The sequence below is a fragment of the Gymnogyps californianus genome, chromosome 9 (genome assembly GCF_018139145.2).
Source record: "Gymnogyps californianus isolate 813 chromosome 9, ASM1813914v2, whole genome shotgun sequence".
Classification (NCBI taxonomy): domain Eukaryota; kingdom Metazoa; phylum Chordata; class Aves; order Accipitriformes; family Cathartidae; genus Gymnogyps; species Gymnogyps californianus.
The window spans coordinates 3,423,100-3,442,407 of NC_059479.1; the positions used below are offsets into that span (position 1 = coordinate 3,423,100).

At 34.0% G+C, this 19,308-nt stretch overlaps 1 protein-coding gene across 1 annotated transcript in view; it reads right to left on the reverse strand.

The window, feature by feature from the left end:
- CHM (CHM Rab escort protein) overlaps nucleotides 1-19,308 on the reverse strand; it is a 73,053-nt gene that overhangs the window by 10,776 nt on the left and 42,969 nt on the right. Inside the window, exons 10-14 of the mRNA XM_050902014.1 lie at nucleotides 12,950-13,027; nucleotides 6,820-6,924; nucleotides 5,871-5,934; nucleotides 4,836-4,932; nucleotides 201-293 (exon numbers count right to left, since the gene is read on the reverse strand). Coding sequence (XP_050757971.1) covers nucleotides 201-293; nucleotides 4,836-4,932; nucleotides 5,871-5,934; nucleotides 6,820-6,924; nucleotides 12,950-13,027 — 437 coding nt within the window. The remainder of the gene's footprint in view (nucleotides 1-200; nucleotides 294-4,835; nucleotides 4,933-5,870; nucleotides 5,935-6,819; nucleotides 6,925-12,949; nucleotides 13,028-19,308) is intronic.

A 19,308-nucleotide genomic window follows, 5' to 3' on the forward strand; every position in this document is an offset into this window, starting at 1 on the left:
AAATACAAAAAACCTGACATCTGTCTAATCAATCTCACTCTCAAAATAGATTCCTTTACTTTGAAATGCTGATATCTAGATAGCAACTCACCATATGTTGACTCTGATGACAGATTCAGATGTTCAGTAACAGATACTTTAGTTACAAGGGTAAATTATATTTTTGCAAAATAATCTCTTAATACTTTATTTATTTTTACCTTTTTCTGTATTTAGATTGAATAACTTCTGTACAACAGGCTCTAAATCTTCCCTAGCAGTTTTAGCTGATGGACAGGTTAAATGGACTAAATCTGTTAAAAGAGAACACAAACTAATTACAATCACCAATACACAGATATATAAATATCATTTACAAATTTTAAAAGGCACAGCAGGCTTTTAGAGATCACTGCTCTTCATATAAATCACTTCCTTTAACCCAGAGAAGTACCACATTATGGAAACACAGTGTATATACACCACACAGACAAATTTTCTTAATACATCTCATAATTATCTCTCTCTTCCATATATATTGGTAAGGTGGAAGTATAATTTAACATCAGCAGTGCAGACAGAGAATGTCATTCTATGAAAAAGTGTCTATTGATACCAGGAAAAGCAGCAGCAAGAATCTGGATAACACATCGTATTTGCCATTAATGACCTCTAGAAACCCCAAGAACATTCTTATCAGTGTTGACAGTCCAATAGGTCAACAACATACTAAACCCACAAATATCACTACTTTCATCAGCACTCTCCTTTAAGAGCTAAATTAGGACTGAGTGGGAATTTGGAAATTCGACTACTCACAGTTTAAGTCTGGCTGTACAGGAGCAAGTAGGAAGCTATCTTTCTCCACTGAAGTAAAAAGTGAGCAAGGCTTCCAATTCTTTTATTGTACTAAACAGTAAATAGGAGATGAAGTGAATAGATGCATGTTTTAAGTTACAGCTCAAGTGGGCTAGCAGTTAACTATTTCTCTCCAGCCACATGGAATGAAGAACACTGGGAACACTGTCATGTTTTGACAGACTAGAGAGAATTTAAAGATAAGCACTGCTGAATATGAGAGGACTGTTCTGCCATGTAAGTTATGACATATGCAATCCCTTAGTACAACGTAACAAAAAGCTCTACAACATTTTATTCATCCACCTTCTTATAGGATGGGAGAAACAACAGTTTTGTGTTCGGGTAAGGGTGAAATTAGGTTAGGTGGGCCAGTAAGGATTTCTGATAATTTGCAAAACTGATTTCAAGCACTTGATTTCAAGAGGTGCTCTGTACACATCAGAAACAAATCACAGAGTACAGCAAACCCATATTGGAAAAAGATGACATGAAAAGATTTTGGACCACAAGAACACATTTGTGCAACTGTATAATTAATCAAAATTCACCTTACAGCATGGGCAAATCAATGTCACTGAATCTACTTTTGTATTTGTGAAAATTCACAGTTTTGCTTGAATAATGCAAATTTGATATTTAGATTTCTTGCTAATGTACTTGTTTTCATGAAAATAAAGTGGCTAGACAGATTCCTCACGGAACATACTATTCCTTTATTAGTTCTGTTTTGCAAACTAGTGAAGTTGCTGACCCCTCAGAAGAGATAATCACTTGATGCAGCTCTTGACCTCTTTTCTGTTCCATTGGTCTCTATTCATATACACAACCAGCCTCCCTGCTGCTTTATCCCACCTGATTTTACATCCATTCATTCAGATATTTAAAAGCCTCATCTTAAAGCTTTTTATAGAACCACCTTAACTGACTCATTTGCTACTGAACGGCTGTCTGGAAACTTATCGGCAGAGAAGTATCTGTCAGAGAATCATGAAGAAGTTTAACATATCTTCGTGAAAAGTTTAAACTGATTCCTTTTTTCTTCATTACTGTACATTTCTGATCAATTTAATAGCAATGTATAGCTATGGCGTTATTTTAAATCCATATGACACTCTTTTCAGTCTGAAGTCTGGCTACATTTGTGTCATTATTTACAAGTACATCATACCTATCTTGAATGATTTCCTGGCAGCAGTCATGCCACAGAAAGTTTGACACTGACTCCAGGAGGATCAGAAATGTAACCCTTCATGCTCCTCCTCTTTCAGATTGCACACACACAGATTATATTCAAACATTAATATTCACTTTTTATTTAACCAAAACCAAACCTTCTGTCTAAAAGGAATATATACTAAAAAAAGTAAAAGAAAACAGGTGGTGATAATGAAAGTCTCCCTGTAACCTTACTTAAATGTTTACAATCCCAAACATTGCAAAACAATCTACTCTTTCCTCAAAAAACCTAGTTATAAATCACTAAAGTTCACATCATTTACTCTCTATAAAATCTTTTTTATTAAGGTTATGGCTGTGAGTCACAGTCATCAGTATATATTTTGATTATATTTGATTTACTCAGGTATAACTGCATTAGTTACAGTGGTTGCCAACATTTGTCTTCAAGTAATTCTTCTAGCAGGAAGAACGATGAGTTTAGTTCATGATTTCATCATTACAGTCTCAATTTTTAGGGCAAGTGAAGGAGTTTGGTTCCACTCAACTGGCAATACAGATTATGTGCCTGTCATTTATGCAGTGTGATCAAAGAGTAGATGTATTTGTATACTTATCTTAAATAATTGTTTGAAGGAGAAATCAGTCAGGTTAAAACCCATTTACAGATAATGATGTAAAAGTTTTTAAAAAAATTATGAAATATGTCCCATAACTAGAACTCAGCTATACCTAAAATAGAACTATATTACTTCAATACATGAAGACAAATTTCATTAAGGAATGTAGTACCTTCTCTTCTGAAATGAAAAGAATTTATGCAGAAAAGTAAATAACAGAAACCTTAATTTTTCAGCACCACAGAAATTCTCAGGAAACTAGTAATTTATATCTACTTGAACACCAATCCTTCTTTAGTTTCACTTCCTGCTATATATATTTTGTGAACCCTTAAATAAAGTAAATCAGCTATTTAAAGGATAAATATTAACAATATGCTTTATAGCACTAAGTTCTTAATTACAGGTTTATCTTTTTTTTTAATTATTATTATTTAAGTAGGAACTATAACTTTGAATGACTTAATCATTTAGTTCACTCTTCTTCCATAGGCAAAGAACTGAGTTCAAACCTAGGTAACAGTAAAATAAATTGGTTATGACGACAGTTACTTATTTTTGTTAAAAAGTGTTAGGTCAGGTAACCTCTAATTTATCTTCTATTTATCTTCCATAGTGTCCCAAATTGGTAAGCTATTTAACAGAATTCAGAAGAAGAATTTGGAAAGAAAAATAAATACTCCATAAGAACATTTTGTTGCTCATCTATTTCAAGTTCACATAAAATACCAACAACAGAGTCATAAAGCTCTGTACATAGAAAACTGTTAATGGAAATACTGGGATGTCCCTTCTAGAAAGGTGTGATCTCAGATATTTTTAGAATTAAAGAATCTAATGCAGTAGAAGACAATAACAAAGTTCTTAAAAGAATTTTTATAACTTTACCTCAAATATATCATGATGCACTCTTTCCCTCCAAAGCTCATAATGGGACATAATCCCAGCTCTACCAAAACTTTCAGAAGATAAAAAGCCCCCAAATATAGTGTACTTCAAGAACTTCAATTTAATAGTGCAGCTAAGGTAGTCCATTTTCAAAAAAAAAAAAAAAACAAATGACAAACTACCAGTAAGATTCACATGCTGTAGAATATTTTTTTAATCTACTGAAGGAAAAATTCATTATTGTGTAAGTGAAAATAAGTCTATTAACCTACTTATTAATTGTTCAGTATATGCTGATTAAGAAAAAAGCAGAAACTGCAGCAGAAAGAAGAACATATGCTCCAAAATATTCTGCTAGAAATAATACTTAAACATACTTGATACTTGTACTGAGAACCTATCCTTATGAAAACAAAAATTTGTAGCATTTTTTATGACGCCACAGAGTCCTACAGTGTAAAGATTCTCTTAAATTTCAAAGGTAGTCTGAAAGGAAAAAAAAAAAACCAACAAAACATGCATCTATTAACTAAGATCCCACCTTTTTGCTTACAGGTTTTTTCAGAAATGATTTGAGAAAATACTTTGGGTGGGTTTTGGCCCTTTAATTATAGCGGTAAGAGAAATTCTTGGCAGAAAATTTTACAAAGAAAACATTTCTAAGTTAAAAAAATCTTAATATTTTGACTTGAAGACTGTACAATCTTAGCTAGTTACAGTGGAGAAGAAACAGTCTGCTAGACCTCTCTGCTACCCTCATCTGCCGTTCTACTAAGTCTTCAGTTGTCTTAATCTCCTAATACTTTTTTTATCTTTAAAAAAAAAAAACCAGCAGTCATAACAAAAAGCTCTTCTTTGCTATTTTAGAATTACTGTACAGTAAACAGAATATTGTCCCACTACTAAGATGACTACAACTATCAAGCTTATTATCCACATAAGTGTTAAAAGGAACATTCGACGTTTGATCCATTTGGAAATAAAGAACAATACACTTTATTACCATGAAAATCACAATAAGACTTTAAATAAATAATTACCACATGTAAATTTAAAACAATTGAATGCAACAAGAATCTTGTAGTATGGTTCCTAAGCCATATGAAACAGCACACAACTGCTACAGAATGAAGACACTGGACTATTTCTCTCATCTGCTGACAACAGTAACCTAGTACACACTGTTTTCTCAGGTAATAGCCTGGTCATTGTGCAGCAGAAGAATGATACGCACATATTTTAGATTTTGTTTCAGAGTTGACAGAGTCAAAGGGAAAAATACAGTTAAGGTTACATATACCCTGTACTTACAAGTGTCCTTCATGCATGTCATGGTTGAGGAACACAACTCAATGACGCAAACCGCTGGTTTTCCTAGATCCACTGGAGGCACTGTCAAAATGGAAACCTATCAAGCAGAAAGAACAACTTATGTTAAAGCAGAGTAACATGGAGGATGAGGCAACCAATACAATTCTAAGTAAAGGTGAAAAATAACTGCAGTTATACAATTTTGTTTTCTGGTTTATTAGTAACAATTTGTGCAATCAATCCCGCAGAATTTGAGCATTCAAGAATTTCTACCCACGTCAGCAAGGCCACCTTTGTTAGGAACGTCTGCAGCAGCAGAACGGAAAGAAAACCTCATATCACAGCCCCTTCCAAAAGGATGACAGTTTAGAAACTCTGTTGGCAAGAGACTGCAAAATCCTTTTTGAACACTGGGCAGAGCACTGTTAGCTGGGAATGACTGGAGTACTTTTATGCAGGACTGCTAGTAGCAAGACTTAGGAAGAATAGACTGTCATATATGTTCTTATTTTGTAGATCCTATTTAACCTGTAAAAGTACAGGAAGCGTACAGAAGGAACACTTAACGCAGATTAATATCCTTTAAAATTAAGGTCTGCAAAGACTGATGAAGCAGAAACATTTAAAGAAGGATCTGAAAGTGTACAATAAGAACTTTGAACAGTAAAAGTGAATGTTAAAAAAAACAAAAGAACTTTGAACAAAGTTTAGACAAGATAAATAATTAACAGTTAACAGAATACTAAGGGTAACAGTTTATTAAAAAGCAAGCAAAATGAACTACTTTAAGGACAGCAGCTTAGAAACTCTGTTAATCAATATAGTGCGAACCAAATAGGGAAATCCAAGTCATTGAACTAAAATAAAATAAAATTCCTAATAGTTTTATAGAGACTAATGAATTAATTATCAGTGGAGAGAGCTGACTAAAACGCTGGATTCAAGCAGAAACAAAAGCATGAATTAATTCCTACCAACAACTAAATATTAATACATATAATCCATAGAGATAAGTGATACAAAATTGATATATACCTGCTGCTCTGAATCTGTGTTTAGTACAGACTGATCTGTAATGAGCACTGCTCTGGAGATCTGCCTACAATTAAATAAAACAATTATGGCATTTCACAAAAAAGTAAAAAATAGCAATTTGGATTCATAGTTTTCACAATACCAATCTAAACATAATACTGTGGGAAGGCTGTTTAACCATATAATCTTTATTAATATGATTGTTAGTGGGATATTTTGCCTGTTGCTGAAGTAGGAACACATCTGGAACATTAATGTATATTTTCAATCACCAAAACAGATGATGAATAAATGAGCCAGTGCTGTTATATAAAACAGCTTGAATATCCTTCTGATTTTTAAAAAAGTCTTTTGTTTATTTGATCAAGATTAGTAGCAGCATGTTACAGGACTTTTTATGTTCCAAACAGCACAGGACACTTTGGATTAAGGTGAAACACACTAGGTTGGAGTCCATGAATTGAAGCTTCTAATCCTCCATTGATTATTTCTGCACTGCACCTACTACTATAGTTTTGCTAATATCTTACCTGCAATATTTTGAAGACAAAGGCACTATATGTCCAGTGCTTTTGGCAAGAACAACAAAAATCAGAGAAAACAATGACTTTTAATACTTTTCTAAACCTGAAGAAATTTAAAGTGAGAACAGCAACAGGCACCTCCACCTTCCAAACACTTTTTAACAAATATGAAATCCCTAATGCTCTTAGAGCTATTGGATTTTTTATAAGGAGAAGGGGAATATGATTTAGAGGACAATTTAAGAAAACCTAAAGATAGAAAGTATACAGTATGCCCTCAAGTATATAGAAGAAGAGAAAAACTACACACAGAACTGTACTGCAAAGATAAAGCAGGATACAATAATCTCTTAAATTTAACTTGCAGGGTACTTCATACACTATTATTTAAAGTAATTTACTGTGTTTACTGTTTTACTACATACCTGTAACACACATTTGTGCATATGCTCTCTGAAAGGTAACTATCTTCCACAATAAAATAGTTAGCACTTATTCTTTGTCCAAAATGATCCACAATAGCTTTGCATCTGTTTAAAAAAAAAAAAAAATCAAACCAAAATAAGAAATTTAGATACAAGGTAACAAAAGCATGCATAAGTTTTCAAAATTTAGTTATATAGCACATCGTTTATATCTTTCAAATAAGTTAGCTACACATTTCTTTAACATGTGAACCCCTAAGACAACTCAACTGAAATGGATAATTAAATCCTAGATTTATACTTTCTACCTGGTCTATACAATTTTTTACATGCAATGCCATTATAGATAATGATATAAGAACATTAATAAATTGCTGACTTTATAAGGACAACTAAATATAATCTAATAACACTGGCATTTAATTGTACATGAAAATGGCATATGTTTCTTACCTCGTGATACATGGAAAAGTAATACTGTGAATTATTTTGTAGGTGCTACCCTAACGCAGTGTTATTTTTCCCCAGTCAGCAACCTTTACCAAAGACAAGTTTAGTTTGACAATAATAGTTGACAAATTAAACGGCAAATTAACTTAAGAGATGTAAGGAAAAATCCCTGAGAAATGTGCGCATCAGACTGTTCCAAGAGAACTTTTCTGAGCTTCTGTATTTGTGACTAAATATACTATTTATCTCTAAGTTACACACAAAAAGATTAACTAAGTCACACTGCTTTAAGAGCAACACAAACGTTCTTGACAGATACTGTCTGTCTTTGAATACGTACCCATTCTAACCCAAACATGTATTACTCTGCCTCAGGCAATACTTGGAGGGGGGAAAAAAAAAAAAAAAAAGAAGAAGAAAGAAAAATAAAAACCCAAGACACTCAAAAGAAACGCAAGCAGGTCAAAACAAAATGAGAATAATTAAAAGTTGAGACACCGCTACAAAAATTTTCAAGAGTCAAGTGTAACCCAACAGACTAACACTCTTATAAATGGGACAGAAATGCAAACCACAGGAAAGAAGCAATTCAGAGAGCTTAAATGAGAACAGGATACAAATTTCAGATTTTAATGGGGAAAAATCTCTATGAAAGAACAAACTTCGGACTTATATATGACATATGAAACTAAATCATATATATGAGACAAATAAAAAGGAGGCTGCATACAGATACTAACTAAAAAAACCCTCTACTGCTGATTCCTATATGCCATGATCTGTGTTCTATTTGATTGTACATATTTTCCTCAAACTGAGACATTGCAAATATTTTTAGAAACCCCTACAGGTTTAAAGAGCACATATCTTAATGAACGCTTTGCCTATCTAAAAGGCAAGGAAAATATGTGCACTACAGTTCCTTTCTTTATAGCTTGTTTCCATATCCTAAGAATCTTTAAGGCTTAATACTCATTTCTAAAACAAGATTTTCAAGGTTTTATAAAATATCAGAACATTTACTGTATAAGTAAAGCAAATTAGCTTTACTTCACTTTTGCTTGGTGTATGAAAGTTACTTCCATTTTAAAAATTAAATTCTTCTGAATCTATATCTCAGTGTTTCAGTTGATTTAATATACAAGATTCAAACCAGTAAATTCTCTCACACACATTTACGCACAGACACGCGCACGCACAGGGAAACATCAAAAGAAACAAAAGGATGCCTAAGACAGAGATCCCTTACAGATTTAAATGTTTTATCATAGCACAACATTATTCCTGTATCAGTAAATATCTGACGTGCAAGTTATGCCTCATGAATAAACAGCATTTCTGTAACTTCAACTTACTCATTAGCTTCTGTGACCAAAATGATCTATAAAACTAAAGACGAGAACCAAACCCAAATAAGTAATAACAATCAGCTGCCACTAGCTTTAGTAAACCAGTTGCTTCTGTAGTGTGAAATGAGAATGGAAAAAGGGTGCACACAATGCTTATTTACAAATATAAGAGGTTTACGACAATTAAGCACGTTCTTATAACACTAACTTCTCATGCTGATTTCATAGGAATCTGGATACTACATATATACCTATATACAAATTCAACAGATAACTTGAAAACAGTAATTAAAAGAAGTCTAATGCTACAAGCATTGTTTAACTTTAAACATGTAGTATTCTTCATACAGTTTCAATCACATTCTATTCAACTTGAGTTTCACTTGCAAATTTAAGAAGTTTTTTCTTAATGTGAACCTAACTGATTTCATTCTCAAGCACTCATTTGAATACTGCAAATAAACAAGGAAGTCAAGCTGCTACAGTTCATTTCTAATTATAACCTTTCTTATTGTTTATGAAACAATTTCCCCTGCCACCCCCTAAACATTATTGAGGGGGAAAGGTTGATTAAATGTCACGTTGCATCACTCAAAGCCAGCAAAAGCAACTACACACTTTTTCTTTTCCTGCTAAGTGTCGTTTCCTCTCCTTTGTTCAGGAATAGCTATCAGGTCATATGTTTGATAAGATTTTAAACAGAAAAAGAGATAGTGCTTTTAATTTCAGTCTCCACTTTACTTCAAAGGATGATGCTGAGAAAATTTCTTTCAAGTACTGCTTCCAAATATGGAAAACACTTATGCACTGACATTATCAGGTCTCTGTCATCTGATATGTGTTGGAACAATGAATCATACAGAACCCTCCATTGACCTTCTTTCAATGTGTCTAGATAAAAGGATGAAAATTAGAATCCATCTCCTTGCAGTGCCACGAGTTATAAATGTACTTTATAGGGCTCATTATCCAAACTAATGGACTAAGGGCGACATCCTTGAAATGGACTTACCAGCACTGACAAAGCCAGTATTCAATATTTCAAGAAAGATATGTAAATTACTATGTTTGCTATATCTTTTTATTACAGATGTATAAATTTCCATTTATCATATCTTTTCTATTTTTGAGACAGAATTATGTAATTGGAAACATATGTAAAGTGTGATCAACATAAAATGGCTACCATTACTATTAACGCAATCCATGTAATTTAAAATACTTTAGATTTTATCATATGTACCTGAAAAAGTGACCTACAATAAACACGGAGAAAATAAACAACAACAACAACAAATTATCATGCATACATTCAATGTGCTTTTTCCTCAACCTAAGGAATATGATGTGTTTTTTATTTTCTAACACAGCGTCAGAGTTCTATCAAGAATGCAGGATGTTCTGCATACGTATTAAAACAGCAGACCTAATCTGATGCAATACGTAAAAAATAGAAATTTTCAAATGGACTACCAAAACCTTAAAATAGGTATGTCTAAAAGTTTCTATACGTTCACACTGTCTTCCCTGAATCTTATTTTCATAAACTATAAAAAGGGCTACAGTAAAATGATAAAAATAATTGTATAGTTGGGGATGAAATCTACTGTTCTCTGTATATACAGCCATGGGTAGTAAAAAAGTGAAAAAGCAATTCAACTAGATATTGAACGGGTTTTTATTTTTCTTGTGCTGGACAGAATGTTAGCCATGTCTAGAAAGGAGTTGGAATAAACTTTGGTGATATTTAGGGACTTCGAATTAAACTCTAAATTATCAACAAAAAGTTTGAGAAGAAAATCAAGGCTGCAGCTGTAAGTATAAATTTTCCTTACATGTACTAAAGCAAGAATATTAAAAATAGCTAAAAAAGAACTGCACTAAGATCTTGAAGAAGTCTGGAAGCCTAAGGGAGATGCTTATAAAATAGTAATGAATACTGCACAATTTGAGTAAATTTCTACTGTTGTGAATTTAACCTATTTGTAACCAAGGTAAGCTGCCTCTGAAACTACAGAGACAGCTGTACTGACAACGAGATACGAATTTGTCTATTACCAATTACTATTAATGGCCTGTTGACTCAAAAGCTCAGTAACTCATAAATACCCTCATTAACAATTTGATAGCTGATTTTTATTAGGCAAAACACTGAAGCCCAAAGTCAAGAGGAAATTAGAGCTGGTGCAGGGAGGGAATACACAGTAAGGAAAGAGGTAACACGAAGAAAAAACGAAGGGAAAGGAAATAGTGATGATCTTAGCAACAAACTGGATAGCTTGTTAAGTAACACTCTAAGGAAAAGACTTGGCAAGTAAAAGCAGTGTTGCATTCAGGTGAGAGAAAAGAAAAATCAGGAGAAAATAATATACCTGAATAAAAACATATACCTGGGTCAAAGAAACTCAGCTTTTTGAGTGACGTTTTTGCTATAGTAAAGACGATGTCTGAGACTTTTTAAAATTATTAGGGAAAAAAAAGAATATTATATGATCCTTCTTTCCTTGCTGAAAATACTTTTTTAAAAAACATTATTTTGACCTAGGCTGCGTTATTTTCATCATCTCAAAGAAGTCTGACACTTCTCTTCTACACTTTTTTTGTTGTTGTTGTTTACTTTTATTTTGATGTAGAAATGCTACTTGGTAAAATACCTGGTTTGAAACTATGTGAGACCTAAAAAGAGACAACAGAAGCAGGCAGGCAGCTCCAAGGAAAAGGCAAGTGACTAGACTTGGGAAGCTGGATGTGTTGTGCTTCTTCATATTCAGCATCAGATAATGGCATTATTAAGAGACCAATGTTTTTGCAATAATTAAAGTCTGGTAAAATCTTTTAAAAATATTTCAGTAATCCTGCACCTCAAAAATCCATCCTTCAGTTTTAAGTGAAAATGGCGTAAGTGAACCGCTAAAGCAGCCTAATAGCCTAAAAAAGACACTTGAAATCTATCTGGAACCCTGAGGAACTTACTAGATTCAAAACATAAAAGCAGGTTAAAGGAAAAGCAGCACTCCACCTTTTTTGGAATACATATAACCTTAACAAAAAACCCATTAATTTCAAAGGTCTTCAGAATGTGCAAAAGAAGCTGGAAACTGGGGCAACCAGCACCACTGACCAGTTACGATCTCCATAGAGTGGTGTTTGGAAGTTGCTAACAACTATAAGCTTTGTCCCTCTGAAAGAGCAAGTTAACTATTTAAACATTATTAGCAAATAAAGCTCCTAAAGCAGTAAAACTTCAAATATTACTGTTAACATAAACTACAGAGTTTATGAAAGGGGCATAATTTCATCTGCATATGAATCATGCACTTAAAACAGCGACACACATGATGACATACTGTCACATTTGCATCTTGAAGTCTAAAACTGTGCAATGAACTTCAGAACCTTAAGGAACTGACAGAAAGATAAAATCTGTTGTTTATAGAATTTCAGGGAAAACAGACACTACTTGACCATGTCATGACAAATCTAGCTACAAGTACCATGCTCAAAGAGTCAAATATGCAGTGCAACTGGAAAGTAAACGCATTACACCGATCATTTAACTACTAATTTTCCTAATAAAATGTTACTATGTATTTTCTAGCCTAATTTTCAAAATTTTCTACAGAACGTTTTGAACTTTTCAATTACAGAAACTAAGCTGAAAGCAGACTCTTAAGAGAGCCAAAGTCTGCAGTTAGACTAATAACTGATAGAATGTACATAACAGAAATCATGACAATTTACAGAGGTGTGAAAAATGCCACTATGTAAAAAACTGTGGGTTGATTTTTCTTAGCTCAACTTTAAATCCGCCTACAGGCCTGATATTGTTGTAAAAGAATTTATCCTAGGATAAGAGGGCAGCATAGTTTATGACAACAATCTACCTAAAAACTCATTAAAGTCTTTTCTCTTGGAGTGACATGCATTATCAGCAAAGATTAATCTGATGAGTCTTTAGGTGAGCTCCATTTTTAAAAATGCAATAACAGAGGGCTTTGTTGTCATCTGATGAAAATCAATTAGAGTAGGTAAGGCCACAAGGAAAACTAACATCACTCATCACCAGCCCCCCGGCAGCTGAAATGATTTGTCTTCCAAGCTTGGGTGATCAGGAGCTGTAGTAATATCACAGGGAAATTAATTTAGTTTCTATATTCTAGACCCACTTTCCTTGTTCTGGAGGACCTATACACAAATTACTTTTAATCAAGGTTGATGTGTTATTAATACCAAGGAGGATCTTTGAAGAATAATTTTTTTTTTAAATTGACTTAACACATTTTTCATCTGTATTTTGTATATAAACAGAAGGTTACCTATATTACCCTTACCGTCCAGATTCTTTGTCCACTACAAGGCACTGCACAGAATGGCGAAGACAATAGATACCACCAAATACAGCACACATCCTAGAAAGATATTAGAAAAAAATAAAGGTTACTCCTATCACAACTAATTGTAATCAGCGTGCGTGTCATAAGCAAGGCAAAGTACTGTGCACGTTGTAGTACATTTTTAATGACATGTCTTAATCTCTGAATCAGACAATCAGAAAACAATCAAAATAAAGCATGTCATACAGTTTTTGTAAAGGATATGTTGTTAACTTTTTTTTGTATTAGCATTTATCTTAGTCCTCTAAATTGCTACATTAGCTTGAGCACTCATTCTCTGTTACCATCGTCAGTCATTCAGGATGGAAAAGCATCTATTTACTGAAGATGCACAGAGTATCTACTGACCACCCTACATTGCACATGGTATGGAACGAGAACATAAGAACACACGATAACCATACCAAATTCCTACTAGAATTCTAAGTGTGATTCCAAAGTTGTTTCTCTACTCTTACAAAACGTACTGTGAGAACTTCATCGGCTACAAGCAGCTTAAATTTTGAGGGCATTGAGAAGTGCCCCAACAGAATGAAGACTTCTTACAATCTAAAGGTGACCTCTTACAAGTAGGGATTCCTCCAGGTTCGGCCTATGTTATGACATAGTTGCTTAAGATATTCTGTGCATGGACTGATGAAAATTTCCTAAATGAAAAAGGAACTGGCTTCACAGGTCAGTTTTTCAAAATCTAAAGTATACTAAGCTATTTAGCAGTTTTCCATTTGCAAATAAAGCCCATTACCTAAAACAAAGAAAATTACACTACCCAAACATTAAGCCACTATTGCAACTCATCTGTTTTTAAACTCTAAGGAGATTCACAGTTTAAAGAAACTAGATTATGACATTTAAATATGAGGAAGTTACTTTTGGATATATGTTTATACCAACTTTTACAGAAAACTTTTTTTAGTAAGAGATTCTGTAATAATCTGGTCACTCTTCTCTATTTTGCTTTGATGCAGTGAGATATACACAGCTGAGAATGGCAGTGCCGCAGCAGGGGTCAACAAGTGAAACTCAGTACTGGATAGAGATCGGAGCAGGTCTATGTGAAAAGAGGACACTTTGCCACACCACTTGCAACACGGCTTATTGTAAGAAGCAACATGCTGCTACACCTTGCACACATTCCTGCCTAGTAAAACACCATACCTACTCAGAGGTATTTGCCTTCCACTCACCCCGGTGTTCCGCTGCTGACTACTTTAATGAAGCATTCCAGAGACTTCCCTGCTAAATTGTACTCAAATTTCCCACTTTTTAAAATGGTCAAAACCATTTTCTTCTTTCCATTCTGGGATTCCAGAGAGGAGCTAGTCTGACTGCACCTACTGACTGACTCCTGGGCAAGATTCCATCACTAGCCAAGATGTTTTATCACCTCCTTGAAGAGATCTCTGACTAAAACTCTGCACCAGACGAATCTGTCCTACGCACAAAGTCTAAAACTGCTCTCCCATCAAGCTGCACACTAAAAGTCCAGTTGGTCTGGTGACAAACATGATCCCGGGTTAATCCCTGCATCCTAACTTCCTCTATCTGCCAAAAGCCAGGCTTAATTTCTGGGGATTACTTTTCTGTTGATTTGATGTGACACAAGGTAAATTAATTCACAAAAAAATTAAAGTTTAGTTTCTGCAAGTGATGCCTAAAATTTTTAATGGACCCACATTAACATTGAAATGACTGTGATATCACTAGCTTCAGTACTTTTTTTAATTCTAGCTCCTGAAAGATTTTAATATAAGCCCACATTCTTCAAAATGCTATCAAGCAAGTATAAACCACCAATATTCTTTTTGCTATGTATTTTTAAAAAACTCTTCAAACTTTCTGTGAGAGCACTATAATGCAGAGAAATTAATGATCTTACAGAAACAGGATATATGTTAGAGATTCTCAAGGATAAAGCTTCATGATTAACTGTGAATTAAGATAAACTTCAGTCAGTTTTTTGTTTACAGGGCATTATTTCAGGGGCATTCTTATTATAAGAATAATACAAAATGCAGAGGATGAAGTTCTCTAGAACTTGGTGTAACAAAAAGTAAACCAGTAAGAACATTTTAAAAATATTTTTCAAATTATGTTAAAAAAGAAATCACCTTTCCCTCTAAAATTTTCAGTCAGCATGGAAATTACAGTGGAAAAAGGTAAAGAAAAAAGATGGGGGAGATGTGTCTGATCCTTTACAATACAATTTCAGGTTTGGACTGTTCGCAATGTCTGATCTATCTTGGAATCTTTAATTTTTTTTTTTTTTTAATTTACTCATTTAAGAATCTCCAGTGGTTCATTCAGATCAATCAGCTATCACTGACCTCTTCTCATGTATGCTGAAGAGAAAGAACAAACAAGTAATTTGCATATTGACAAAAACTGCATATCCTTTTCTCAGAGAGAACCGCTCTATCAGAGACAACCGTGAAATGCTATTAAGTGACATTTGACAATTCTTCCTTTGTCCTACAAGTTAAATACACCTGTGTTCTTCTTGTGATCCCTATTATTCAAAAGTAAACAGCCTCTTATGAGTAAATCATAAAACAGTCCATAGTGCATTCAATACAGTGACACACTGTTCCATTTTACCATGCCCGAGAAGGAAACTGAGTTTTTGGAGTTCCTGTTATTCAGCTGAGCTTTGGTGTGACCCAGCCATTTGACGTTCAGCTCACAGATGGAAGGACAGAGCTGAAACTGGGAGGGCATCAAAATTAGAAATTACACCTGCCATTGCAGTAACAGAGTCTGCCTAGGTATTGTATTTAAAATGTGTAATTCTATTTATCTTTTGCTAGAGTTTACACTGTAATTTAACAGATTAGCGTGACCACATTTCTAATACCCGCCTAGCATGAGCTAGGCATCAGACTAGCCAAAGCAAACAATCAATATGAGAAAGGCAGGCTAGTTTGGTGGAACATAGTTCTCCCAGATTTCTGGGATGACAGCAGGATTTTCCTGGTTTACCAACAGGTTTCTTGTTTGTTTTGGTTTTTTTTTTTAATTTTATTTTGAAGTTAAAGAGCTTTAGGTATCTGTTCATAGATGACGAACTCGAAAAGAAAACTTTCATTTTGCAAACCTGACTTCCTAAAATGGAATCCATATTGGCATTCAGAAGTCATATTAGGTAGTTCGAGAGACAGTTAGTACCGCAATACCTTTTAAACTGCACAAATGATGCAGCACGGCAAACGGCTGAAGTGTGTTACCAACTCGCATGTCTTCTGAGTTGTACTCCAAAAAGTAGCAGTCTAAGGAAACGTCAGCACTACCACTTAGTACTGGCCAAATCAGAAGATCCAGTTCCCTAGAAATACCTCTTCTACTCACGCAAAAGCAGGAAGAATATACACTGCGTTAAATCCCAGCCTTGGTTGTGTGGAGATTGCTGAAGATGACACAAAGGTTAAACATTCACTGAAGAATTATTACAGAGCCTTGAGCTACGGGCTTATTATCTCTAATGCTGCAATCAATGGCTTCTTGACTGACAAAGCATGTATTAGGATCTTTCAAACCAACTCAGATGAATTTATTTCATATGTTGTATAAAAGAATAGCACTATTAACCTAACTAGAACTAAGATTCCTTTGTTAAAAACTATAAATTATATTTTTCCTTTGATTTCAACCACAGTCAAAGGCTTTTTGATATATGTACTTTATTTTTCTAGTGTGCTTTGAAAGAACTTTGCTGCTTGGCTGCGCAAAAATGTGAATTACTTATTTTCAAGAGTAGCCTGCTATCCAGTGGAGGCGGGCACGACCTGTTTTCATAGTAGACCAGCGGAAAACTTCTCTTTTTAAATGAAAATGGAAAGGAATTTTGATTGTGTTGTGTTAAACAATTACAAAGAGCCAAAATACCTATTAAAACAGCCTAGCATGGAAAATGACATGATTAGGAAGAACTTGCCAAAATTATTTAAATATAGAAATTGAAATATTAAACTAAATGGCGTCCCAATAATTTATGGCAAAGTAAAATCATTGTGCTAACGTTACTTTTGTACAATAGGCTATTCAAGATGATTTGACTGTACTCCAAGTACAAGGCAGCTCTTTGATACCATTAACCCTAAATGACAGACATTTAAACTGATATTACTCTAATTAACTGGCGACTGCCTACACCAATAATTCAAGTTTTGCTGAAAGATAGCAACAACACTGTACTCAACTTCAACTTTGCCCTGGTGACATAAAACCATATTACAGCTAAATTAACAGTTGTGAAAATTTTTGGCCTGGTAGCCCTCCATCATACACAACCTTTAAATGCCATTTCAGGTCCCATCAAGGCAGGAATCAGCAGTTGTAATTTTTAATACAGCTGTGAAACAATAGGACATATTAAAAGCTGAATTTTTGACAGCATATTCGCGATGATTTATGAGTTTGTATATAATTTGATTATTCTATTAATTCTACTGATTACTGATTCAGCTAATACAGTGAAGGTCACTTACAAAATAAATCTTCATTACATTTCACAGAAAGTAAGTGCCTCCAACTAGTTGTTTTCTTTAATTAAACACTAATGTAACAAGAGAGAAAATAGGCTTCAGGGTTGCTGCATCTGTTGCTACAAGAGGAGTTTACTGCTTTGATGTAATGCTCTCCGATATTAATTGAACAAAAATAGAATGTCTCTCCATCTGACATCTTGATTTTCAACACAGAGATACCATAAACACCCTTAAATTACAGACTTACCCTTATTTCATTCTGAAACTACATAAAATAATTGGAAAACTATATCAAATAGTTTCACACCAAAAAAAGTATTTTTTATTTCTAGCATATAGTTTGTCTTCTACTTTCTAAAATTCATGGAGCGGTTAATTAAAAAAATTGAGTATTTTTCTCCCCAACTGTACGGTCCTCTATGGCAAAAACTATTTGCTTCCCTCCTTAAAGATGAATACTGCATGTACAGCACAGCAAGCTTTGGAGGAAGATCAAAGGAAAACATGCCAAGTGCTGAATTAATGAATTGTCCTCTTTCACTTTATTTTTTTTTACACACAGAGAAAGCTGTGACCTGGTTCTTACGTTAAATTCTGTGTTTCCTGAAAGGTCCTTAGAACATTTCCTACAATATTGTTGTATGTTCTAAAAACATTAAAAAGGAGAATACAGATAAATCAAATAAATAAAATGGCTACAGTTAAAAGAACAGATAGTTAATTTTCCCAACACAGAGTTCCCATTAAAAAGCCAGATCTCAGTATGTGCACCCACCCGGATGAAGACAAAAAAAAAAAATATAAAAAACAGCACCAAAGAAACAATGAAGATAATAATCAATGTCTACCAGAACTGTCCTGGCATTTGGAGAGCTATTGGCAAGGGTAATATGTGACAATAAATGCTTAAGCAAGCAAATGAAGAGTCAAATATTTTGACTTTTTCCTGGAGACTGTGTTCAGCATTCCTGTAAAATTAAAAAAGAGGTCTGAAAGATTATAGAATCACACTAGTTTGTAAATTCAATTAGCAAAATGATAGTTTTAAAACTGTCAGAAAGTTCCTGCATAGTTATCAACCGGAAGTTAGTTAACTTCCAAAGAGTACTTTGCAGGAACCACAATTTCTATGCCTGTACTCATATAGCAAAACAATTTCTTTCACCAGATCTTCGCTTCTTTCCTAGCATGGTAAAACAGAAGGAATTCCAAGCACTGTGACTGGGAAATGCTATAGAAAGAGCTGCTGTAATGGCAAAGCTCCCAGTCAAAACACTGTGGGGGGGAGAGGGGGAGCGGAGAACAAGGACTTCTGCTCATTTCGGTGTCAGCAAACTCTTTTCATGGAGAAAGACACAGCAGGCAGGAATGGTGACACCTCAGGGAGGACATGACACAGCTGAGAGGGGAGTTGGGAAAAAAAAAGTAGCCCAGTCAAATGCCATTTTATAGCAAATTTCATATTTCATATTTTTTCTAGGGATTTAAAAACCAAATTTCATTTTAAAACTAAGAAATCTCTCCTTTTTATTGTGTGGGATTTAGACTGCTATATATAGAAATATACATTCACATACTGTGAAGAGTTCTAGTAGAGCGTATAGTATTTGACACTAAAATAGGTAACAAGATAAAAACCGGTGTACCTGATTTTGTTTAGAGCACAAAACTCAAGAATCTGAGTAATATACCTACTTATCAATTACCCCAAGATGCATTAGACCCTCTGCGCACCTTTTTGCATAATTACAAAATAGCGATAATTTAAGTCTACTTCATCAAAGTCTGGCAAGGATTAATATTTATTGTTCA